This window comes from Diadema antillarum, unplaced genomic scaffold, assembly GCF_040938485.1.
Source record: "Diadema antillarum isolate AM-2024a unplaced genomic scaffold, OU_Dant_1.0 scf00000040, whole genome shotgun sequence".
Classification (NCBI taxonomy): domain Eukaryota; kingdom Metazoa; phylum Echinodermata; class Echinoidea; order Diadematoida; family Diadematidae; genus Diadema; species Diadema antillarum.
The window spans coordinates 1,134,723-1,157,297 of record NW_027270929.1 but is presented as its reverse complement, the minus strand read 5'-3'; the positions used below and the strand labels follow the sequence as shown (position 1 = coordinate 1,157,297).

The 22,575-nt window shown below is 39.1% G+C and overlaps 1 protein-coding gene across 1 annotated transcript in view; it reads right to left on the bottom strand.

Annotated features, from left to right (window-relative positions):
- LOC139712262 (sodium- and chloride-dependent GABA transporter ine-like) overlaps window positions 1–22,575 on the bottom strand; it is a 63,400-nt gene that overhangs the window by 18,321 nt on the left and 22,504 nt on the right. Inside the window, exon 4 of the mRNA XM_071624106.1 lies at window positions 1,544–1,772. Within this exon, the coding sequence (XP_071480207.1) occupies window positions 1,544–1,772 (229 nt within the window). The remainder of the gene's footprint in view (window positions 1–1,543; window positions 1,773–22,575) is intronic.

Genomic DNA, 22,575 nt, shown 5'->3' with positions numbered 1-22,575 from the left:
GCATATTTTGGGTAGAAAAACAGGTATAATTACCTTTCCTGCAATAGACATGTGTAGAAAAACAATTTGGAGGAAAACAGCATTTGTAGCAAAGAAAACTACCAAATACTGCAAAAAAGTAACAAGATTCAAGATTCAAGATTCAAGATAATTTATTGTCATGTATAAAATATACATAAAATTTGTTTTCGGACATACATAAAGATAGAGGTGCATAAATGAAGAATATAAATCATGAAATAACTTAACTTGAGTTTTATACCATACATACATAAAATACATACATTTAATACAAAAAAAATTGAAATATTGCAGGAGAAAAATAAGCGTACATAAAATATGCATTTTTTTTTTCCTTCGCCCCATTCGCCCCATCCAGGCACTTCCATATGCCGGAGCACTCCTCCAGTTGAGACTTTAACACATGTTCTACACACCACCACTACCCCCCCCCCCCCCACTCTCACAGAGTACACTTCCACATACACACCCACACACACACACGCACACACACGCACACACACACACACACGCGCACACACACATACCCACACCCGCGAGTTACACCCATATAAACTTATACATACACACACACATACACCAAAACTATCACCTAATCAACGTGAAAGAGCGCTCCAGCACACAAAGCCTGGGCAAGGATAGGAGACAGTAAATTATCTCAAAGAGAATTTGCTGCGTGAAAAAGGCTATAAAAAGACAGAGACATTCATACAACATACTAAATTATAGCAGGCAGTGTGACGTATTACAAATGCTCAATAATGTTATCATATTTGTATTTTGTTTAAAAGTTCTCTGAATTCTTTATTTTGCAATGAGTCAAAAATATGTAACAATTCAACATAACTAACGAATACAATAGTCATCAAGTGCACACATACTGGACTTTCACACCACAAATACATTGCACAAGGGGTAGTTAAGCTCAACACATGCAGTACATGTAGATAGGTCAGAGCCCTGCTTGGGCCGAATCATCTAGCACTTGTCTTAAAATACGACTCATGAATCATGAATCAATAAAACAGTTCACATATTTTAAACATATGACATGTACTATAAATAACAAAAAACATAACCTCATCTGTTAAATCTGCTATTGAAAGCTTTACATGCTGCAATCAGAAATGACCATCTGAACCTCTCCGTCTTTACTTTTGGAAGTCTAATTCTACCTGATCTGTTTACAGTCACCTCATCATAACAACTGGCATCCCTGCAGTTATAACATAGCATTCATTTTCAAATTACCATTATAAAGTGCTGCAAGAAATCTTACAGTATACGGATGCATCGGGTCAACAAGTTAACTTGGTACAAAAGGAATTAGGCTTCTACCAACATTCAGCAATTTACAGACAAGCGCTCATCCACTCCTGTGGATAAGAACTTACTAACAAATTGCCAAAGGGTGGTACAAGCGTAACTTCTGTGGTATGATCATCCCAAACCAATGAAAGTTTTCTGTATTACCAGTAATTTGGTTCGGTAGAGGAAGAGGAGGGCAGCGGATCATACTCACTCAAAGTACTCCTGGGATGCGGAGACGGTGTTGTTGGGTTTGGTCCCGTTGCCGAGCGTGAGGTAGTCTTCCTGCGACCAGCAGTCTGCCGTGTTCCACGTGTTGTTGCAGTTGGTCCACGGCAGGACGCTCTGGAATGAGGCGAAGAAGTAGAAGAGGGCCCAGGTCATGATGACGTTGTAGTACGTCGTCAGGAGGAAGGTTATCATCACCGTGGCAACGCCGGTTCCTGCAATGGGAAGAAGAACAAGAAGATGTCACTGTATTTGTTTTAAAAAACCAAGTAAACAAACAAAACAAAACAGAACATTTAAAACAGCAGCTGGGGGAGAGGGAGAAGTGGTTACTAGTGGACAGTGAATCTCACAAAACTTTAACGATCTCAATGTGTGAATTCTTGGATGAAGAAATGAACTGCATGAAATTTGAAATGAACTGGACTTTCCAAATAACAGAGCATGGAGCATTTTACAGTAAGATTATGAAAGAGGAATTTTTTCAATGTCATCAGCTATAGACATCAACTGACTGATATGAAATAGATTGGTAGAAGGTAACTCCTGTATCACTTTCAAATGACTTTCACTGCCACCAAGAACTGCTATCTGCAGTGATGATAGTGGTTTGGCTTTTAATCCATTAATGCTGCAAGGAATTTCTGTCGGAAGACAAACAGATTTTTTGTTTTCCCTGTGCAGTCTCAATTCACTGTTTTCCTGTGTGTTTTAACAGAACTCCTGGAGATAGCATCACATGAATAACTTTCAGAAGACAACATTCTGAGCAAATGTATGTATTGAAATGACCATCAACTTCTAAGCAACAACAGAAAGAATTGATTCTATACATTGAAGGTATAGCTTGAAATTCTACACACAGAAAACTTTTGTCACGGGAAAAGGAAATCCTTGAAAATATGAAAAAATGTACTCTCATATCACAAACAGGCAATGCAACTGCATACAAATCCTACTATCTTGTCATATCATATTAATATTCCTTGTACCAAGAATTATTTTCACTTTCACCTTTTCACTCCCAATGGGCAAGTCAGATTTTTCAAATAGGGAGAATGATCGTCACCACAACATAAGTCGCTGACTGGTGCATGTGTGGTATATATCATGCCATTTTCTCTTTTTTTTGTGAGTTTGTTTGTTTGTTTGTTTGTTTGTTCACTTTCCATCTGAGAAGATGGCTGGATGGCCCATATTCAGCTACGTTAAGCTGGTCTTCGATGGGGTCCAGTTGGATGTGAGGCGTGACCACTTCACCGGGTTAAACATCTTGCTCTTTGCGTGCATGAGTTGTTACTCTCTCATACACGGGACCTCCATTTTATGTCCTACCCGAGGGACAGAGTGTTTTGCCTCTTGCTAGAGGGGACGGTATGCTTACACACAACATTGCTCAGTCCAGACTCGGGTTCGAACCCGAGCCGCGTGATCGTGAGGCAGACATGCTACCGACTGAGCCAACTCACCGCCCTATCAAGTGATATTTGCAAAATGAACAACTCACAAAAGATATCGCCACCCGACACATGTATACCATGTATATCGTCTTCAAGTCGGGGAAATCACTGAATTTTCTCTGAGAAGGGATAATACTTGTGGTTTTCGTTCCAAACTCCACCACTCGCTAAATTGTCTCACGAGATCCACATCTGCAAAATATTTCACAAATGAAATATAGTACATGCCGCATGCAATATTCTGGTATCCTCTGTTCCTTCTACCATTCTCTTTGTAGGTAAGAGGGCTGTACTGGGCATGATGTATAGCCTCTCTATAATGTGTGTTAATTTTAGTATCATGGTGAGGTCAAATGGCTGGGGATGGCATTGGGGTGAGAAGAGGGTACTAGTACATGATAACTCTTCAAGAAACAGCTTGCTATTACTGCTAATTAGATTGGAGGTAGTTCCTTACTATGAAATGCCACTCTATGTACATATTGATGTTGATTAAAATTGGGGGGGGGGGGGGGGGGGGGGATAAAAAAACCAGGCTGAAAGGAATTTAATGAGTAAGGGACAGAGAGTTCTGCAATTATTAAATCTTCGTCATTTTGTGAGATGTGAGCTTCAGCCATGTGTGCAAAGTAGATGAATACTGATATCACTACCCTGTAACTTTCCTACTGGTTCATTAATATCAAACTCACATTTTTCTGGTCAACAATTTGGCAAATGTAATACATTCCTCCCATTAATATAATTACATACATCTCCAAAATGATATGATACAAAGTACATATATATATATGTATATATATATATAAATATATATATATATATATATATATATATATATATATATATATATTTATATATACTTCTTTTGATTTCCTTTATTTTCTTTGATTTCTTTTCATCTATAAGTCTGCATACATATCAGCATGACACCCACGAGGTGATGAAAATATCATCTTACAACCTAGATTGTATCATGCTATATGGATGCTGAGTGACATCACTCTTAGTTTCATAAGAACATGTGAAACGTTTAAACTCCAATGATTGATTTGTTTCCCATCAAAAGAAACCACAGCTCCTGCTATCATACATGTTTCACTTTTACTTTAGCTGTATCTATAAAAGTCATTTAAATCATGTGGTGACATTATGCTTTAAATAAAAACAAACACAAGAAAAAAGAGAAGAAGAAGATAGGAAAAAAGAGAGATACACTATGTAGGCCTAGTATATTATGCAGCAAAGAGGGGCTGAGTATAGAGATCCTCAGGGTCCATCCCCAGCATGATAATATTTCCAGGGGTCATTTCCTGTATGCTGCACAAGTGGTACCATCGTTATAATCATAGCACATGACTGGTCCACCATGCTAAACATAGTTCTCTCAAAACACCCTTTGATTGCAGAACGGAAATGAGAGGAAAGAAGAAGAGGAAGTGGAGAAAGGCAGGGAGAGAGAAATGATAATGATGATAATGATGATAATGATGATGATGATGATGATGATGATGATGATGATGAGCATTTGTATGGCGCCATCTGTTAAAAAAAAATCCAAATGCACAGACTCCTCCAGGAGAGTTGGTATAAAATTGAATGCCTTGAGCAAAGTGCTACAAATTGTCAATTTCACATAGAAATGAGAGGGAGAGTGGAAGGGAGAACAACAAAAAGGGGGGGGGGGGGGGAGAGGAAGAGAGATGGAGGGGGATGGGGTGGGGCTTTCCTGGGTCGAGGTCACTGCTGCCTCACTCGCTGCCATGGCGATATTGATTGTGGGAGAAAAGACCAGGAGGTGTGACACCCAGCATTCCTCACTCACACACACACACACACACACACACACACACACACACACACACACACACACACACTGAACTGGCACCAGACGAAGAAGAATTCATCGCACAAATAAATACAGGCCCTGGGGAGGTATTAGACAGGCTAACACCCTAAGAATTCTTTTTTTCTTTTTCATACTGGATATTAAAAAAAAAACCCACCAACAATGCGTAAATTTGTAAGTTCCCCTTTACTGTCGCGCAACACAAGCTGATACCATCTGAAACCATGTACAGTTCATGTACAAGCCATGTGATCCCTTGTTTCCATGTTCTGTCTTCATGCAGAAACAATGAACACAGTTGGTTTAATTGCATGCTGTGTCATTTGTGTGGAAGACATGATTACATTATACTGAGTCACATGTTTTGTTCAGGGGCCCTACAGACCCATGTGCATGGTGAGGAATATGAAAAGGCAATTACGTAGGCCCACTTGAATACAGTAGTTAAAGCTGTATGAGAAGATCATAATTCATTGTTTTATTCATACACTTGATGACTTGCACGTGCCACCATCTGAGTTCAATTCCGCTCAATCATTATGTAGCAAAACACAGCATCTACTATCATGCAATATTGACAGAAAATTCAACCATAGACAGAAAGAGACTGGTAAGGTAGGGATATCAAATCCCCCCCCCCCCAAAAAAAAAAGACAAGAAAAGAAATGTTAACTACGATTAAAGACCAAAAGGCACAAACTAAATCTGCACTGCATGCAATTCTGAACTTTGCAGATTCTACGTGTTGAAAACCTGATCATTGAGGTTTTATTGTAAAGTGCTCTATGGTTTGGAAGAATACACTATGAAGAAGTAAAACATTGCCTGGCAAGGCATGTACATTGTATGATAAGTATTAGAATTTCCAGCCTCTAGCTCCAGCAATTTATATATGACTGGGCCATGGACGTTGATGCCCTCTTGAGCATAATAAAGTTCCCCCTCCCCCCCCCCCCCCCCAAATACAGGCATCAAACTTGAAACTACACTCACAAACACAGCTCTATCTTTTCTGATATATTACAGCAAAAAAACTTCTGAACAATTCTCACATTTAGTGTTCTCAGCCCACTGGTGGAATGTAAGTGGGAAATGGTGTCCACTTGTACACGTTGAGATCATAATACCCTTGGGATTCTACCTGCTATCAAAGTTTAGCGAAAATCTTGTTGGGGGTTTTAAAGGAGCCAAAAACCATGCATGACACAAAATGCACAATGGATGAACCATCACAATAGCTCATTTGAGCCTTTGGAGTAGGTAAGCTACAAAAAAAAAAGCCATCAAAATGCTCCACTACCACCAAACAATTTAAAGTTATACTTGAATGCCTTTGTAAGGAAATTTTGCACTGCAAATATGAAAGGAATACCCACTCTATTGTTGGAGGATATTTGTACACCTACAGACTACCTACCATACTGAAAAGAGTTCTCGACATCATTTTTTTCCTTCCTGCTCACCGCATATTTGTGTTCACCCTAGTTCATTTGAGGTCCCAAAAATGTAGGTCACTCTAGCAATGCCATGAGAATAGATCCCTAGCTTGTGAACATATCCGAGTCGATTTGCATATGAAAAAAACAAACAGCTTAAGAAGTGCTTCAAAATTGTTCTAAAATGTGAGTTAGGGATAAAAATAATGAACATAAAAAAGTTAATCAGTATGACCAATGTTAAGCAGTGCTGAATATACAAAATGTAAACAATACAATGTAGTTTTGTTTAAAAAAAAAATCTATGAATTCCAGAATAAACTATCACCATGACGGTTTATTGAGAAAATTAGTGATATCTCCTTATTTTTTCTTCTTTACTGCAAAATTTCTGCACGTTAGGGTGTTTTGTGATACGACTTAACAATACATACATCATTAACGTATGCATGAAATGTGAAAATTTAAACACTTTTCTGATTACTGCTCCCAATCTGAAATAGTGGCTTTAAACTTCCCACTGTGTGCTCCATAAAAATTCTCAAGAGTACAGCCAGGTATCCTTGAGTCCAAAACTTTGTTCAAATAATGGAATGATCAATTGGTCAATCACATGGTTTCGCATTACTGAATCATACACTCTTCTCATCCTAACCTACTCAGTACTTGTCTTCTTTTTCCTATCTCTCTTCCCCTCTCCTCTTCCTCCTCCTCCCTTTATTTTTCTTCTAACTTCTAAAACATACATCTTGAAAGACTATTCAGTTAAAAGATAAATCTTATATTTCATGATAAACTTCTTGAGTATTTTGATTTCACTCTATACCTTGCAGAGTGGGGACAGGACATCCAGTTTGGAATACAAATAGTACCAACAAAACAACTGCTTGGATATTATATGTTGGGGAAATACGTGCACAGTCATTCTGAGTTCAGTCACCCGCGGATCCAGTATGGGCATACTGTAGTATTAAAACCTGAATACTGCCTGCAAATAATAATGTCAGTGTACACAAGCATAACAGAATAAATGGACAGATACCAGTGTATCCTACGGGGAGATGTAATAAGCTAGCTATATTGTATAGATATTATGAGTGGTAGATAGGGCCATTGATTTCATCCTGTGAGCTTCAATTCATTTCTTCTTTCTTTCTTTCTTTTTTTATCGAGGGGGGTTAAATGGAAGGACCCAGATTCCTGAACAACATCAGAGAAAGAGAGAGAAAAAAGTGGGAAGAAAAAGAAGCTTACCACCATGCCTACAATTCTATCACAGTGATGCCATTCACAGCAGATATGTGTAAGAATAGGTGGCCACAACAACAACAACAACAAGCAAAGAGACCTAATGACCCATGCCACAGCCATTTCAGTGATTGATACCCTACTACTGTATTTAATATGAAGTACCAGGTACCATGGTATGCCTATTTTATGGCTAAAAAGAGCTTCATATATTTTATGCATTTTCAACAATTTCAGAATGTTGGCTTGTTTGATACTCTATAGGATACTATTTGGTAAATGACATCACTTTTTATGACAGCATATTCTATTAAAGTAATTCACTATTTGGGATATGATGCCACAAAGAATCATTATCATGTTATTGTATGCTGCTTGGCATACGATCACTGTAGCTACTTTTGTGATTTCCTTCAACAACATTGCATCCACTACGCACTACACAACTTCTCGCCTCATTTTTTTCTCTTCTTTTGCTTAAAGTTTTTATCCATATTACAAAACAAGAAGGGGCCTATATACTAGGCCTAATTTTGAGACCCTGGTTAGAACTACGTGAATTGGTGCCTCTAACAGTACTATTTTGGAGTCACCTCTGCCAACAGTTTTAACCAGAAGCTCTCAATGCAAAGTATATTTGTATACTACACGTGTGGTTAAAGTTTCAATTGTAAGCCTCTATTGCCTACATCAACTAGGAACTAAATGAATATAATGGTCTCTGTGTTTTTTTTTAATTCCTTTTGTGAATTCCTCACCTTCAGGTGTTAGTCCATGGGCCAAGACCCGAAAAATGGGTTGTTGGTACCATCTGAGGTGGCACAACCTTTTTAGTGTCAGTTTGTTTGTTGGGCATAGATATGCTTATCAAGCTATGATAGCATTTCCAAATGAGTAGCTTAGTCATAATAAATGAATTTTTAACCAATTTGGTCTCGTTTTTATATCCCTTTACTTCTGAATCGAAACTAAACCGCTATACAAAGAAGAGCACTGCCTTCTGTATGTCCACAGGTGTTCTGTTGTAAACGCGGTGCGCTTAGTCTTTATTCAAGGCAGCGAAGGGAATATCCAAAGGGTTATGATGTCCACAGCTGTCACGCGGTGCGCTTAGTCTTTATCTAGACCAATGTACCGTTATCATATCTAAAGTTCCTCTTAAAAGGGATTATCTATACTGTTTTTATACTACCCTATCAACAGTTTTAAACAAAAATCACTCTGTTCATTTACAATATCATTCATTATAATGTATCGTAGTGTACCGGTACATTGTTTTTGCATTATCTTATATTGTTGGAGGGAAAGAAAGCGACATTGGCGTGGTATCAGCGTTTTCACCGCAGCGTTTTCGCCGGAAAATGATAAATAATTGAAAGATACGGTAAAATTCACGAGGAATTGCTTTTGTTGTTGTTGTTGTTTTTAGATAAAAGGATATACACTGTATCATACGCTTTGGATATTCCCTTCGCAGTCTAGAATAAAGACTAAGCTCTGTGGACATCATAACCTTTGGATATTCCTTTCGCTACCTTGAATAAAGACTAAGCGCACCGCGTTTACAACAGAACACCTGTGAACATACCATAGAGCTGCATTTTACAGCTCTATGGAACATACAGAAGACAGTGCTCTTCTTTGTATGGCGGTTAGTTTCGATTCAGAAGTATAGGGATATAATAACGAGACCAAATTGGTTAAAAATTCATTTACTATGACTAAGCTACTCATTTGGAAATGCTATCATAGCTTGATAAGCATATCTATGCCCGACAAACAAAATGACACCAAAGAGGTTTTGCCACCTCAGATGGTACCAATATCTGGCCTGGCCCATGGACTATGTAGACCCATTTCAATTTACCTCATTCATGGTAACCTTGCAAGATAATATTATAAGATCACTTCGCCTCTCGAGTCTCCTGCACAAACAGCACATAAGCATATCTCTATACATGGGGGCCACAAAAAGGACATACACGTTGTCATGATTGTTGATGCCTGTAAGTGCTAGTGATGGCATCATGCACTCTTATATAAAATCTGGAGGGGGGGGGGGGAAATCATTTCCCTCTTTAACCCCTTGACACTCATCCCCCATAAAGATTCCCTATGCTCTCCTAGGGGCTCCTCCCTTCTTTGGGGTGCATTTATCAACTCACTTCTGGTGCAGAAGGTTAACTAACATCTTCAGAGAGTTTTGGGCAGTTCATAAATGCAATGCTGTCGTGATTATGGGGTTACAAACACGTTTCAAAGATGTCCCCCAAAAGTGTGCTTACAAACGCATTTCTGCAGAGTTGATCTACATACATCATGTAGTTGTTTTGAAATGTGTTATAACTGAGACCTGCCCTCTGCTGTCAACTACACATCTACGACCCCGTTTACAGTGCAGGGCCGGGCCGAGCCCAGCCTCAATTGCAGTACTCGGCCTCGCAATTTTGTCCATTTACAGTGCTGGGCTCCGCCTGGGCTTTTAATCTAAACCTTTCAATATTTTGTAGAAGTGGCGCTCTGCTTGTAAACAAACGATGATTACTGGCAGCGCGCCGGTTGCACTTTGGTATCGCATTTGGCCCAGTTTGCGTTTACAGTGAGAAAAGGCTGGGCTCGGCCGCGGCTTGCCGAGACTACCTCCAGAGCTTGGCCAAATACGCGGCCGATTTTGGTACTGCATTTGGCCTTTTGCGCGTTTACAGTGAAATGAAGGCTGGGTTCGGCCGAGGCCAATCCCTGCCTTTGCACTCACTGTAAACGGAGTCTATAAGCTCCTATGTCTAGTATGGTGGACCAATCATCTGCTATAATTATAATGATACCACTTGTGCAGCATACAGGAAATGACCCCTGGAAATATTATCATGCTGGGGATGGACCCTGAGGATCTCTATACTCAGCCCCTCTTTGCTGCATATACTAGGCCTACATAGTGTATCTCTCTTTTTTCCTATCTTCTTCTTCTTCTCTTTTCTTCTTCTCTGGGCATTTGGCCCAGTTTGCGTTTACAGTGAGAAAAGGCTGGGCTCGGCCACGGCTTGCCGAGACTACCTCCAGAGCTTGGCCAAATACGCGGCCGATTTTGGTACTGCATATGGCCTTTTGCACGTTTACAGTGAAATGAAGGCTGGGCTCGGCCGAGGCCGATCCCGGCCTTTGCACTCACTGTAAACGGGGTCTATAAGCTCCTCAGGTCAAACTGTGCAATGAAGCTGTGCAGAGACAAGGCCTCCCAACTGACTCAAGACAGAGTTGATACAAAACACAGCGGTTAAGAAATGCCAAAGGGCATTTGAAAACACATATTGCCAGTGCCATCCAAAAGAAGTTTTGCGAACACAGTTTTGATAGTACTGAAATGAGTTTTTAAACATGGGAAAGTTGATAAGCTCAGCCTCCTTTGTTTCCTTTTCTCCCTTCTGCTCTCCCCTCACCCCACTCATCTCCCCCCCCCCCCCTTCCCGTCACTCCCTGATTACCTTGCCAACCATGTCATCTCTTCTTCTTCCCTGGGGAAAAAAATGCCTATAAGTTGGCAATGACCAGTCCAAATTAAAAGTTCTGCCCCCCCTTCTACCCACCATGGAAAAAGTGCTTCTATTCATCATCATTCTGATGAATATTCAGAGATTCCATTCATCCTAGACATCTTCACAGCAATCTTTAATGCTACAATATTGACTAGATTACACTCAAATAAGCATAACAACTGGAACAGCATAATGTTGCCATTTTTTTTCTATTGTATCCATTAAGATATGATTAACAGTTTTAAGGAATAGTGACCTACAAAACAATGTATGTGTTAATGATAATTCAGGTGGGCTGGATTGTGTTTTAAATGAGATATGTAACAATCCCAAATTTGAATTGAAGTTTCCATACCAGAAAATCTTGAGATTTCACAAGCTATAGACTCATAAAGAGATCTGGGCCCTGTTGCATAAAAAGATGCAATCAAACGTAAATAAGAGAAACATATGTCACACATCAGCCAATACGAATTGAGTATTCAGAGACATATGTTTGATTTTCTGACAAACACTGTATGCTCGGTCTCAACTTTTAAGTACCACGGCCCATTATTTGTATCGCAGAAGTAGCTCATGTCAGCACCAGTGAGCATGCACGTAATAAATAAACACACCAAGGCATCTGCTGTCATAAACTGTTAAAAGTCTCCAAAGTTAATTTCCTCAAATACTTAGACCCAGTTCAGTAAATACGGAATGACACCAGGGTTGCAAATAAATAAATGCAAAGTACATCAACCTTATGTCATGGGTTCCAATTTGGCTAAACGCATATACGTGCACTGTGAAATATATGAACTTTGATACAGGTTCATGCAAAACATTTGACAGATGGCCTGAATTAGTCCATGCCTTTATAGAGGATGCTTTTAATATAGCCACTAGATTGTTCTACAAGAAACTCCTTCGCATATGTCTGATAGATTAACTTATCATAAAAATATAAACAAGAAACACAGCATTTCTGAAATATTTTTTATTTAAAGTAATTTTGAGCCAAAAAAAAAAAGGAGCAAAGGGAGAATATATAACTATAGACTGGACATTGAGGAGTCACCAAAATGACTGTGAATATAGTATTTTTATGGACAAGGATAGTTGTGACTCTATGTATAGAATCACTGTCATTTATCATTGTCACTGTTTTTATTTTTGCGCTAGTTTCTGGCAGCGCAAAATGCACAAAAAATTTCTGTTTTAATTTTCATACTCAACCAGGGAGAACTGGAGACACCTCGACCCATTCTCAGAGACTGAGAGCATGTGGCGATAGAGTCTTATATGCAGTTCTTCTTAAACTCTAGATGCTCCCACTTTTGATAATTAATCAGCACACAAACACACATACTACCATGAACACTGGTTTACTCTAATGCATACACATATAGAGGAGCACACAAGTTTGATTCATGTACCAAATCTGGCTTAAAATGCTAGTCTGAACAAACTATTTAACAGATGTACCAAATCTGGCTTAAAATGCTAGTCTGAACAAACTATTTAACAGAGGAAGTACACATAGTGTACATGCACGTTACACAGTCACACAAATGGTACACTATCCACATCTTTAAACTCCTTTTTGGAACAAGGTCTCACTATATACCCAGGTCTGATGAAAATAGGCCTACCACGTAATTAGCTTCAAGCAGGTCTGGAGATAATGCTTTAACAGGAAGATTATTAACTTCCATTTGTTTTGTTTTGCTTAGAGAAAAGCTAATTGGCTCGTGAGGCAGCTTCCTACAATTCGTTCTCAGCCAATAATGTGCTTGCTCAATCTCTCAACATACTCTGAACATCAACAAAAGTTCAAGGACAAGCAGAGATGTTATCTATTAAACAAACTAAAGTGCAGATTGAGCTGTGCTAAACATGCAAGAAATCCTTCAGGGTTTCAGAGCATGCTGTTTGTTTTGTTTGATGACTTCTTTGTTTGTTTTGTTTTGCTTCATTGTGTTTTTTTCTTTGGGGTATTGGTGACAGAGCAAGGCATTTTTTTCTCATGGAAGATGAGTAAGGTGCCATTTCAAAGGACCATTCTTATTACAAAAAAAAATATGACACAGAAACACACAAATTTTTATTCTCTGTGTCCTAATACATCTTTTCAAGATTATTGAATAAACCTGAAGATGATAAGTTGAACTCAGAGTCAGTTGACAGTAAGAGAATCCCTACAGATCCTAGCAAGATATTCCCTTTAATCCGTCCTCAAAATACCATTCCTGAGCAAACGATCAAAATATGATATGAAATGGAGGTACACTGTGTACATGTTGCTTGGCAGCTGTTCTTCCTCATTTTGTATACTGTTTTGTTTCTTTCCTGTTTTCACAGACATCCATTCCTCCACCTGCTGTGCCAAGCAACAACTTCCAGAAGCATCTAATGGAAATAGACAGGTGGCTTAACGGTCAGCTGAAGTGACCTTAGCGACTGCTGTCGGGACATCTGGCTAATCAGTGACGACCTCTCCCCTGGCAAGGATGGGATCCCTTATTGGGAAGACAGCCTGAGGAGGCAGAGGGTCGCTACGAGGCGAGGCGCGGAGGAGAAAGAATCAGTCAAAGGTGGGAGAACAAAGATATGCCTGCAGTCAGGCAGAACACATATGGATACACTGCACACAGACACACACTAATACATCACACACACACACACACACACACACACACACACACACACACGTTTGACCAAATATGGATATGAAATCTCATAACAGTTAAATCTATAAAGATGATTCAGTTTTGTTAGAGAGCCATTTTGAATAAACGCAGTGGATTAGCTGCATGAGTATCATTTTCTGGATAAAAGTGGGCACATATTAAAGGGACTGTATAGTCTTGGTTGAGGTGAGGATTTAGCTTTGACCGTTTTGTGAGGTATTTACACTTAACTTGTAGAAACCACTCTATGAAAGCATACAATTCTACAGGAAACTAAAATTTCATTTGATGAAAATCGGTTTTGAAATGAATGAGATATCCAAAAATATGGTAGCACAAAGAGATCCTAATACAAAGAGATCCTAATGACAGATTTAATTGGGATTGCCTTTTTTTTTATATCTCAGCCATTTCAAGACCAATTTTCATCAAATAAACTGTGAATTCCTCAATAAATTGCACATTCTTTCATATTTCATAAGAGGTTTCTCATTATTTCACAAACACACACACACACATATACACACACAAACATTGGAAACCTGTATCCCTACTTGAACCAAAACTATACCATCCCTTTAACATTGTTCTGACAATCAAATACTAGTTGGTCCTCCATCATACTGCTGAATTTGTGGGGAAGAAGAAAAAACAAACCCAAATATCCTTCATATCAACTGACATGTATGGTGTATATAATCTCCTTTGATACACACGTAGAATGTCACAGGAGTTATGGATTCTCTGAAAGTGAAAATGAAACATCATCTATTGTTCTGCACAATAACGGGACTGCCAACATTCACAAATCGAAATCCGGGGGATTCCAAAAAGTTTTCCGGGAGATACCAAAGTATCACATGCGTCTCAGTATATATAGGCAATAATACTTCCCAAAATCGGGAAGGATTTCGATATCCTTTGCCAGGATGTAAAGAGAGATTTCATCTTTCACAGAGACTTTTTATACACTGACGCACTTCCATGATATACAAATTTGCAGAAGCAAAAGATTTTCATCCAACCACTGATTCTAAAGGGATGTCATAGTAATGGTGGAGATGAGAATTGGGTTTTTCACCTTTTCTGAGATACCAAGAAACCACTTGTGAAATAGTACAGAACGTACCATTCTAAGAGGAATCCAAAATTTATTTGATGAAAATCGATTTTGGAATGGCCGAGATATCCTAAAACAAAGTAAAACAAAGCGATCGTAATATAAGGGGAATCCCACCTGCTATTAGGATTGCTCTGGATTTGGTACATGTATCTCAGCCATTTCAAAACCAATTTTCAGCAAATAAATATTGAATTCCTCTTGGAATTACATGCTCTTTCATATTTCATATTAAAGAGGTTTCTCATTAGCTAACCACAAATGAGAAACCTGACGTTAGGTCTCAGCCAAAACTATACAATCTCTTTAATACAGGAAGCCAATTTCTTTAGGGTAATATAAAACCTGAAAAACCAAGAACTATATACTATAACACCAGAAACATTCATGGCATGAAACTTGTGCAATTTGGAGCCAACGGCTTTTCTCTCATGGCATGAAACTTTCGCGAATTTCCATTGGAATTCAATGCTTTATGAAGACAAAACCTTTCCCATGCATTTTATGATCATGGATCTTGGCTCTTTGCAACAGTTACATGTACGTGAAAATTTCTGGTCTTGGCTCTTTGCAACAGTTACATGTACGTGAAAATTTCTGGTCTTACATTAATCCTTTTAGTGCAGAGGCTCAGTCTACTTGGCACATCCGGCCGATGGGGCGAGAAAGAGTGATAACATAATTTCATGATACCTTATGTAGAACATACATATGAGTCTCCTTTAACCAAATACACAAACATGCAAACACACACACACACACACACACACTTCATATTAAAATGTAATAAAAATCTCAAGTAAACCAAATCTAAGAAACCTGCTCCTCATCTTCCCCCAACCAATGCCTTTAAAATCTGTCCTCTCAGTATGATAGCCCACACCAAAATGCAAGTCACTGTGCTTCTATTACCTACTCTCATCCCTACTACGGCAGGCAGTCATGCAATGCGTACAAAAACCCTGTGCTGCTTGTGTTATTTACCATTTTACCATCTGTACTGTCTCCTGACAATTGCATACCATCACTTCAAAAGCTTCATCAGATAGCTGTCTTTATACACAACTAACGAGTAATCTTTTTTTTTGAAACCTCACAACAAATGGTGAATGTCTGTTTGGATTTAAAATGCAAAGGGTTGTGTATCATAGCCCTTGCTGTCTTTAAGTAATGCCTAGGGTTATTGTGCTCATGCAGAGGAACAGCTCCTTAAAGGGACGGTACAGTATTGGTGGAGATGAGAATTGGGCTTTTAACTTTTTGCGAGATACCAAGAAAACACTTACGAAATAGTACAGAGCATACCATTTTAAGAGGAATTCAAAGTTTATTTGATGAAAATCGGGTTTGAAATGACTGAAACATCCAAAAACAATGTAAAACAAAGTGATCGTAATAAAGTGTGGGTCCCACACTTTATTAGAATCGCTCTGTTTTGCATATCTCAGTCATTTCAAAACCAATTTTCATCGAATGAACGTTGAATTCCTTGTGGAATTACATGCTCTTTCATATTTCATATCATAAGAGGTTTCTCATTATCTCACCTAAAAACATTAGAAATCTTAAATTACGTCTCAACCAATACTATACGATCCCTTTAAAAAAGAAAAGAAAAAACAAATGTGCATGACTTCCAGCAAGGCACTTTAGATTTCTAGCAGTTAATTACAACGTGCGAGAGATAACTACTGCCAGGGGCTAGAGTCAAACTAATAGTGATAAAGATACAGCATAGGATGTGTACACGTGTAGGTGTTGCTCTGGCAATAATGATATCTGCACACTGATTCTCTCATGACACAAGCTAACAAAAAACAATGTAGAACTGCATTAGCTTTGACAAGTAATACCTGTCAAGCATTGCACTAGGTTGACAGGGACTAAAATTTCTTGACTGACATTTGCCCGGTTCTCTGCTGCTCCAAACAATGGTGGAGAGGGTGGCTAAATTAAAAGAGCAAAGATACACAGCTTCACACAGCTCAATGAAATCTCCCCCTGGCTGCATGGCATTACCATGGTAACAAGACAATTGATGGTGATGCAGTGCTGCTCAGTGAAAGCAAACACGAGTCCATCCACTGAAATTCTCTGAGGGAGTCAGAGGCTCTCATTATATATCTACCGGTATTCTCTCAAATGGCTATTAAAGAGACAGAATGTATAATATCGCATACAATGTCTACACATAGTCATTGATATGCATCCATCAAGCATTCGATGAAAGTGCAATTTTTCCTCTATGCAATAACAGCCTGTCTTTCACACTCTCAGACAGTATCATAATAGGATTAACGTCAATTACCGTATGGTCGCCACTTGTGTGTAATTCCTATGCACTTCCCGGTTGGCGAACTAACGATAGGCACTGAATTAGTTTGCCTCCCATAGCCTGCCACATATTATTAGCGTGTGTGTTATACACACACTGCAATGAAGGATGCATCGTCCGTCACCGCGTTTGAAAACCTCCCTTAATCTGCCACCTGAAATCCATTCTAAATCAAAAACATTCTCGCATTAAAAATGGTTTCATCACCTGTTACATATATATGGTAAAATGTATTTTGATTACAATTATTTACGTTTTTACAGAGGAAAAAGGTGAATTACGAATGTATTTTGAGAGTGATGAAAATCCATCGCCCAAGCTGATCTCCGATTGCGGCGCGCGTTACATGCGATGTGAATGTCTGGCAACTTTACAGCAGTGGCGGTAATTGACGTTAGTCAGGTCTCAGTCCCTTTGTATTCTAGTGTCTTTTGATCATCATCATCATCATCACCACCATCATCATCATCATCATCACCATCATCATCACCATCATCATCATCACCATCATAAAGAAAATAATACATTTTTATCAAACAAGACTGAAGCTTTCCTATTGATGCTTGGTAATAGGCTGCATTTATGCATGTCTTAGGGAGAAAAAAAAATTCTCCTTCAATTTCTGGTAAAGGATGTGGCATGCACATCGACAGTAATGCTACTTTGATGTTTAGGCAAATCGCTTTGAAAACTGCACTGGGCATTTTCTTTATGAGCTCTCACAAACGCAATCTCTACACTGAGCATGTTTCCATTTTCTGAAGTTGCACATGAAAATGGGATTTGGTCACTTTAGATATTGCAATAGCTCACATTCTCCCTCAATTTTAAGCACCTGAACAAGCACAACACAAATCATGAGATGTATCATATTTTGATTTGATAGTACAGGCTAATAAACCAGACACCACCCTTCCCCTCCCCCCTTCCCCTCCCCCTCCCCCCTCCCCCTCTCCCCTCCCCACTCCCCTCCATTAAACACTCATTATTTTATGTTTGGGAGCTAAAAAGCAGAAGCAGCATCCTGTTTTCCCAAGCATTTTATTATACGTTGGCATCTTGACATAAAACAGAAGTACTACCATCAAATCTTAGATAGTCAGTGTAATGTTTTCACTGGCCATACATACTGTAAAACATGATATATTCGCGGCATGAAATTTTCGCGAATTGGAGCCGATAGCCTTTTTCATGGCATGAAATTTTCGCGAATTGCTACTGGCATTCAACGCATGTAGTGTAGACAAAAGCTTTCGCGTGCATTTTAATTTCGCGAATTTTGGCGCTCGCGAAATTCGCGAAATTAAAATGCACGCGAAAATTCCTTGTTTTACAGTATACTGGACACTTTATGTATTTGGTTGTTGTTTTTTTCGTGATAAATTATATCTCTTTAGGTTTTTGTTTTTTTCCCAGCACAACTGGTATATATGATGTCAACTCAGCAAAACTAAACAGATCCAACAAACAAACACAAACACAAACAAAAGCAATGTGGATGATTTGATTTAGCTCTTTCATCCTTGAGAGTGCCCACATAAAACCTTCAGCAGTCAATGGTAATAGAAAAGGAGGTTAGTAACGGTGGAAGTCTAGTTTCATGATTATTCAAAGGATGATCATTAAGGCCAAGTAAAAAAAGAAACCAGTTTCTTGTCCTCGCGCGCATCTATTTTGGCCGCCGCATCGATTTTTTTACTATTTACTATTTTCAAAATGGCGCTGAAAATACCAAGAAATTCATAATTCTCGTCCCAGCCCGCTCCCCGCCCGCATCGATTTTCAGTTGCCGCATCGACTTTTTTGATATTTATTATTTTTTCGGCCGACGAAAAAAAAATCAACAATTCACCTACCAATCGTGATTTCTAATTACGCCTTGCGTCCTCTACTTAGCTTTATAAAATGGGTTCAAGAATGTAGCCAATAGGAAGCGCTGAAATGAGACACACCTCCTTCCTTTACTTCAGTACAATTGCACTGCCTGTAATCCTATGGTAGATTGCCGATCGTCTGTGCGGCGGCCTGTCTTCCCTTGTGCATAACATGTGTGGCGTAAGTACGTATACTCTACTATACGTACACTTTGTACAGTACAGTAGACCAAGCGTTATGGCACCGGACGCGTACATGGAGTCACTTTGAAGAGCAAATCCAACGATTTAGCAGGTTAATTCTCACGCCGTTTTCAGAGTATGTTGTCTAGTAGGCCTATATGAGGAGTCTATATCAAGTCTTTAAGGTAAAGGGTGCATATTCTATGTAAAATAAGTAAGTTTTCATGCGGGAACTTAAGTGTCCGGAAACCCAACCCCCCATTATACTTATACTGTATGTGCGGGACTTCCGCCAGTGCGACGTGCGTAAATGTTTGGGACGAACATCTTCGGACGTCTTGACCCACAAAGGTACGTGAAAAACGCTGAAAAATGATGTTAGTTTTCGAATTTTTGACCCATTTTATAAAACAAATGATGCACATGATTATTTCGTGGCGTTAGTGGAGGCGTAGCTCACTCTCGGGTATTTACAATGTAGTGCAACATGCACGAGGCTTCGCCTCGTGCATGTTTCACAATTGTAAATACCCTCGAGTGCACCACGCCTACACTAACACACTCTAACCTGTGCATCATTTGTATAGTAGTACAGCTGTAGCTTCTGTAGTGCTTATGTAATACACTGTAACGCATGCATTTCACACTGCGAGCTCGGCAAGAAGGAATGACACACAAAGCAGTTGCACTGTAGTTGGATGGGCGGGCCTGGGATGTGACAGATGTACAGCGCACTCGGTACGTCGTGATGTAGACAGGACGTTGAGCACCTTCTGTACATTTCTCTCGTGCTGTTGCCCGCTTCATGTGCTGCTAGATTGATTGCGCAATGTAACCACAAACCCCGTTATTACGAGATCCGTGGGACCGGCGATATTACCTCGTTATAACCATACTCATTAAAAACAAAGAAAAACATAAGCATGACGTCATATACCCATCCATGAAACTTAAACATAACCTTTGCGTTGTTATTACACAATTATTGAGCGTTATTATTGAGAGAATAAAGGGAGATTATTTGTGAATTAGACGAAGAAACAGAGGCTGAAATGATAAGTAAATTTACTCTTTATTGTAATTCTTGTTTTTTAAGCTTTTTCTAAACACCAGCGCAAATATGGGGGCAAATATATACTGTAGAGTAACATACAGGCCTTGTTTACCTAACTTGCTAGGTATTTTTACGCTGTTGGTGCCCAGCGGGAATGCGATGATTTCATGAATCATTTCGGCTGTGATCTTGTACACATGTACAATGTATGATCGTTGCGCCCAAATTGCGTTCTTTATTTTCTTCCGAAAATCTCTTCGCGTTTTGTACGACCGTCCTTGAAAATATGTGACAGGATTGAATGTGGGAGGTTGTCATCCTGTTTACGCAAATCTGTACCAGATCTATTCAAACTAGTAAATGCGTTTGTTTCTTTTTCTGATTTAGGTTAACATGCGTCATTCAACTTTTTTTACGCTACTGTCACCTGGCGAGATCGCAATGATTTCAGAGTAACATACGTGCGTTGTTTACCGCTAACTTGCGAGGTATTTTACGCTGTTGGTGCCCAGCGGGAATTCGATAATTTCATGAATCATTTGGCTGTAATTTTATACAGTGTATGATCGTTGCGCTCGAAGGGATTAAAAATGTGTTCTTTATTTTCTTCCGAAAATCTCTTCGCGTTTTGTACATCCGTTCTTGAACTGTTGAATGCGTTTGTTTCTATTTCCGAGCACCGATTAAGTAGGTTTTCTTGTACACATGTACAATGTATGATCGTTGCGCCCAAATTGCGTTCTTTATTTTCTTCCGAAAATCTCTTCGCGTTTTGTACGACCGTTCTTGAAAATATGTGACAGGATTGAATGTGGGAGGTTGTCATCCTGTTTATGCAAATCTGTACCAGATCTATTCAAACTAATAAATGCGTTTGTTTCTTTTTCTGATTTAGGTTAACATGCGTCATTCAACTTTTTTTACGCTACTGTCACCTGGCGAGATCGCAATGATTTCAGAGTATATACCGCTAACTTGCGAGGTATTTTACGCTGTTGGTGCCCAGCGGGAATTCGATAATTTCATGAATCATTTGGCTGTAATTTTATACAATGTATGATCGTTGCGCTCGAAGGGATTAAAAATGCGTTCTTCATTTTTCTTCCGAAAATCTCTTCGCGTTTTGTACATCCGTTCTTGAACTGTTTAATGCGTTTGTTTCTATTTCCGAGCACCGATTAAGTAGGTTAACATGCGTTATTCAACAATTTTTACGCTACTGTCACCCGGCGAGATCGCGATGATTTCATTCATTATTTCGGCTTTAATCATGCACTCATATTTAAAGTATCATTCGTTAAATGATAATGAACACATCCAGATCTATTCAAACTAATACATGCGTTTGTTTCTTTTTCCGAGCACTGATGAAGTAGGTTAACATGCGTTATTCAACTATCTTTACTCTATTTCTGTCACCTGGCAGGATCGCGATGATTTCACTAATTATTTCTGCTTTGATCAATACACACTCATATTGAAATCATCATTTGTTAAATGATAATGAACAAATCCAGATCTGTTCAAACTAATAAATGCGTTTGCTTCTTTTTCTGAATACCGATTATTGTATAGGTTAACATGCGTTACTCAACTATTTTAACGCTACTGTCACCCGGCGGGATCGGGGCGATGATTTTATTATTTCGGCTTTAATCATCCAAACTCATATTTGCTCAAAACCAGCAAAAGAACTGGAAGTCGGAACTAAAATTGGAAAGGACATAATGATGAGTTGCACACGCATTCCAATTGTCCATTTTTGGTCAAATTTTATTGTCGCTACATGAAAAGTTTTTGAATGCGTTATCTATTTTTTTCTCGTTGCGCTGTGGTCTGACCTCATATCACGCACACGTTTCTCGCGCAAAAGAAAATCGAATGATTATGTTTAATAATTAGTAGTAACATCGGAAGGTGTTCCTGTGTCTTATCACGCGATTAAGAAGAAAACATGGAAGGAACCGTTCTCTGCAAAACGGGAAAAGACGTGGATAGCGAGATTTCGGTTTCCAATGTTTCATTTGTCGCGTGTTTGAAGGCGGCAATTTGGTCAAGAAATGGAATCTCGTTATATCCGATCAAATTGCTTATGTTTTTCTTTATCATGATTTACCGAAATTGTCCTCGTTATAACCGGAATCTCGTTATAACCGAACACGTAATAACCGATTCGTTCTGCCATTACACGCAAAGGAAAGCGGGACCGACGCGATCACCTCGTTAAAGCAGTTCCTCGTTATAACCGAACTCG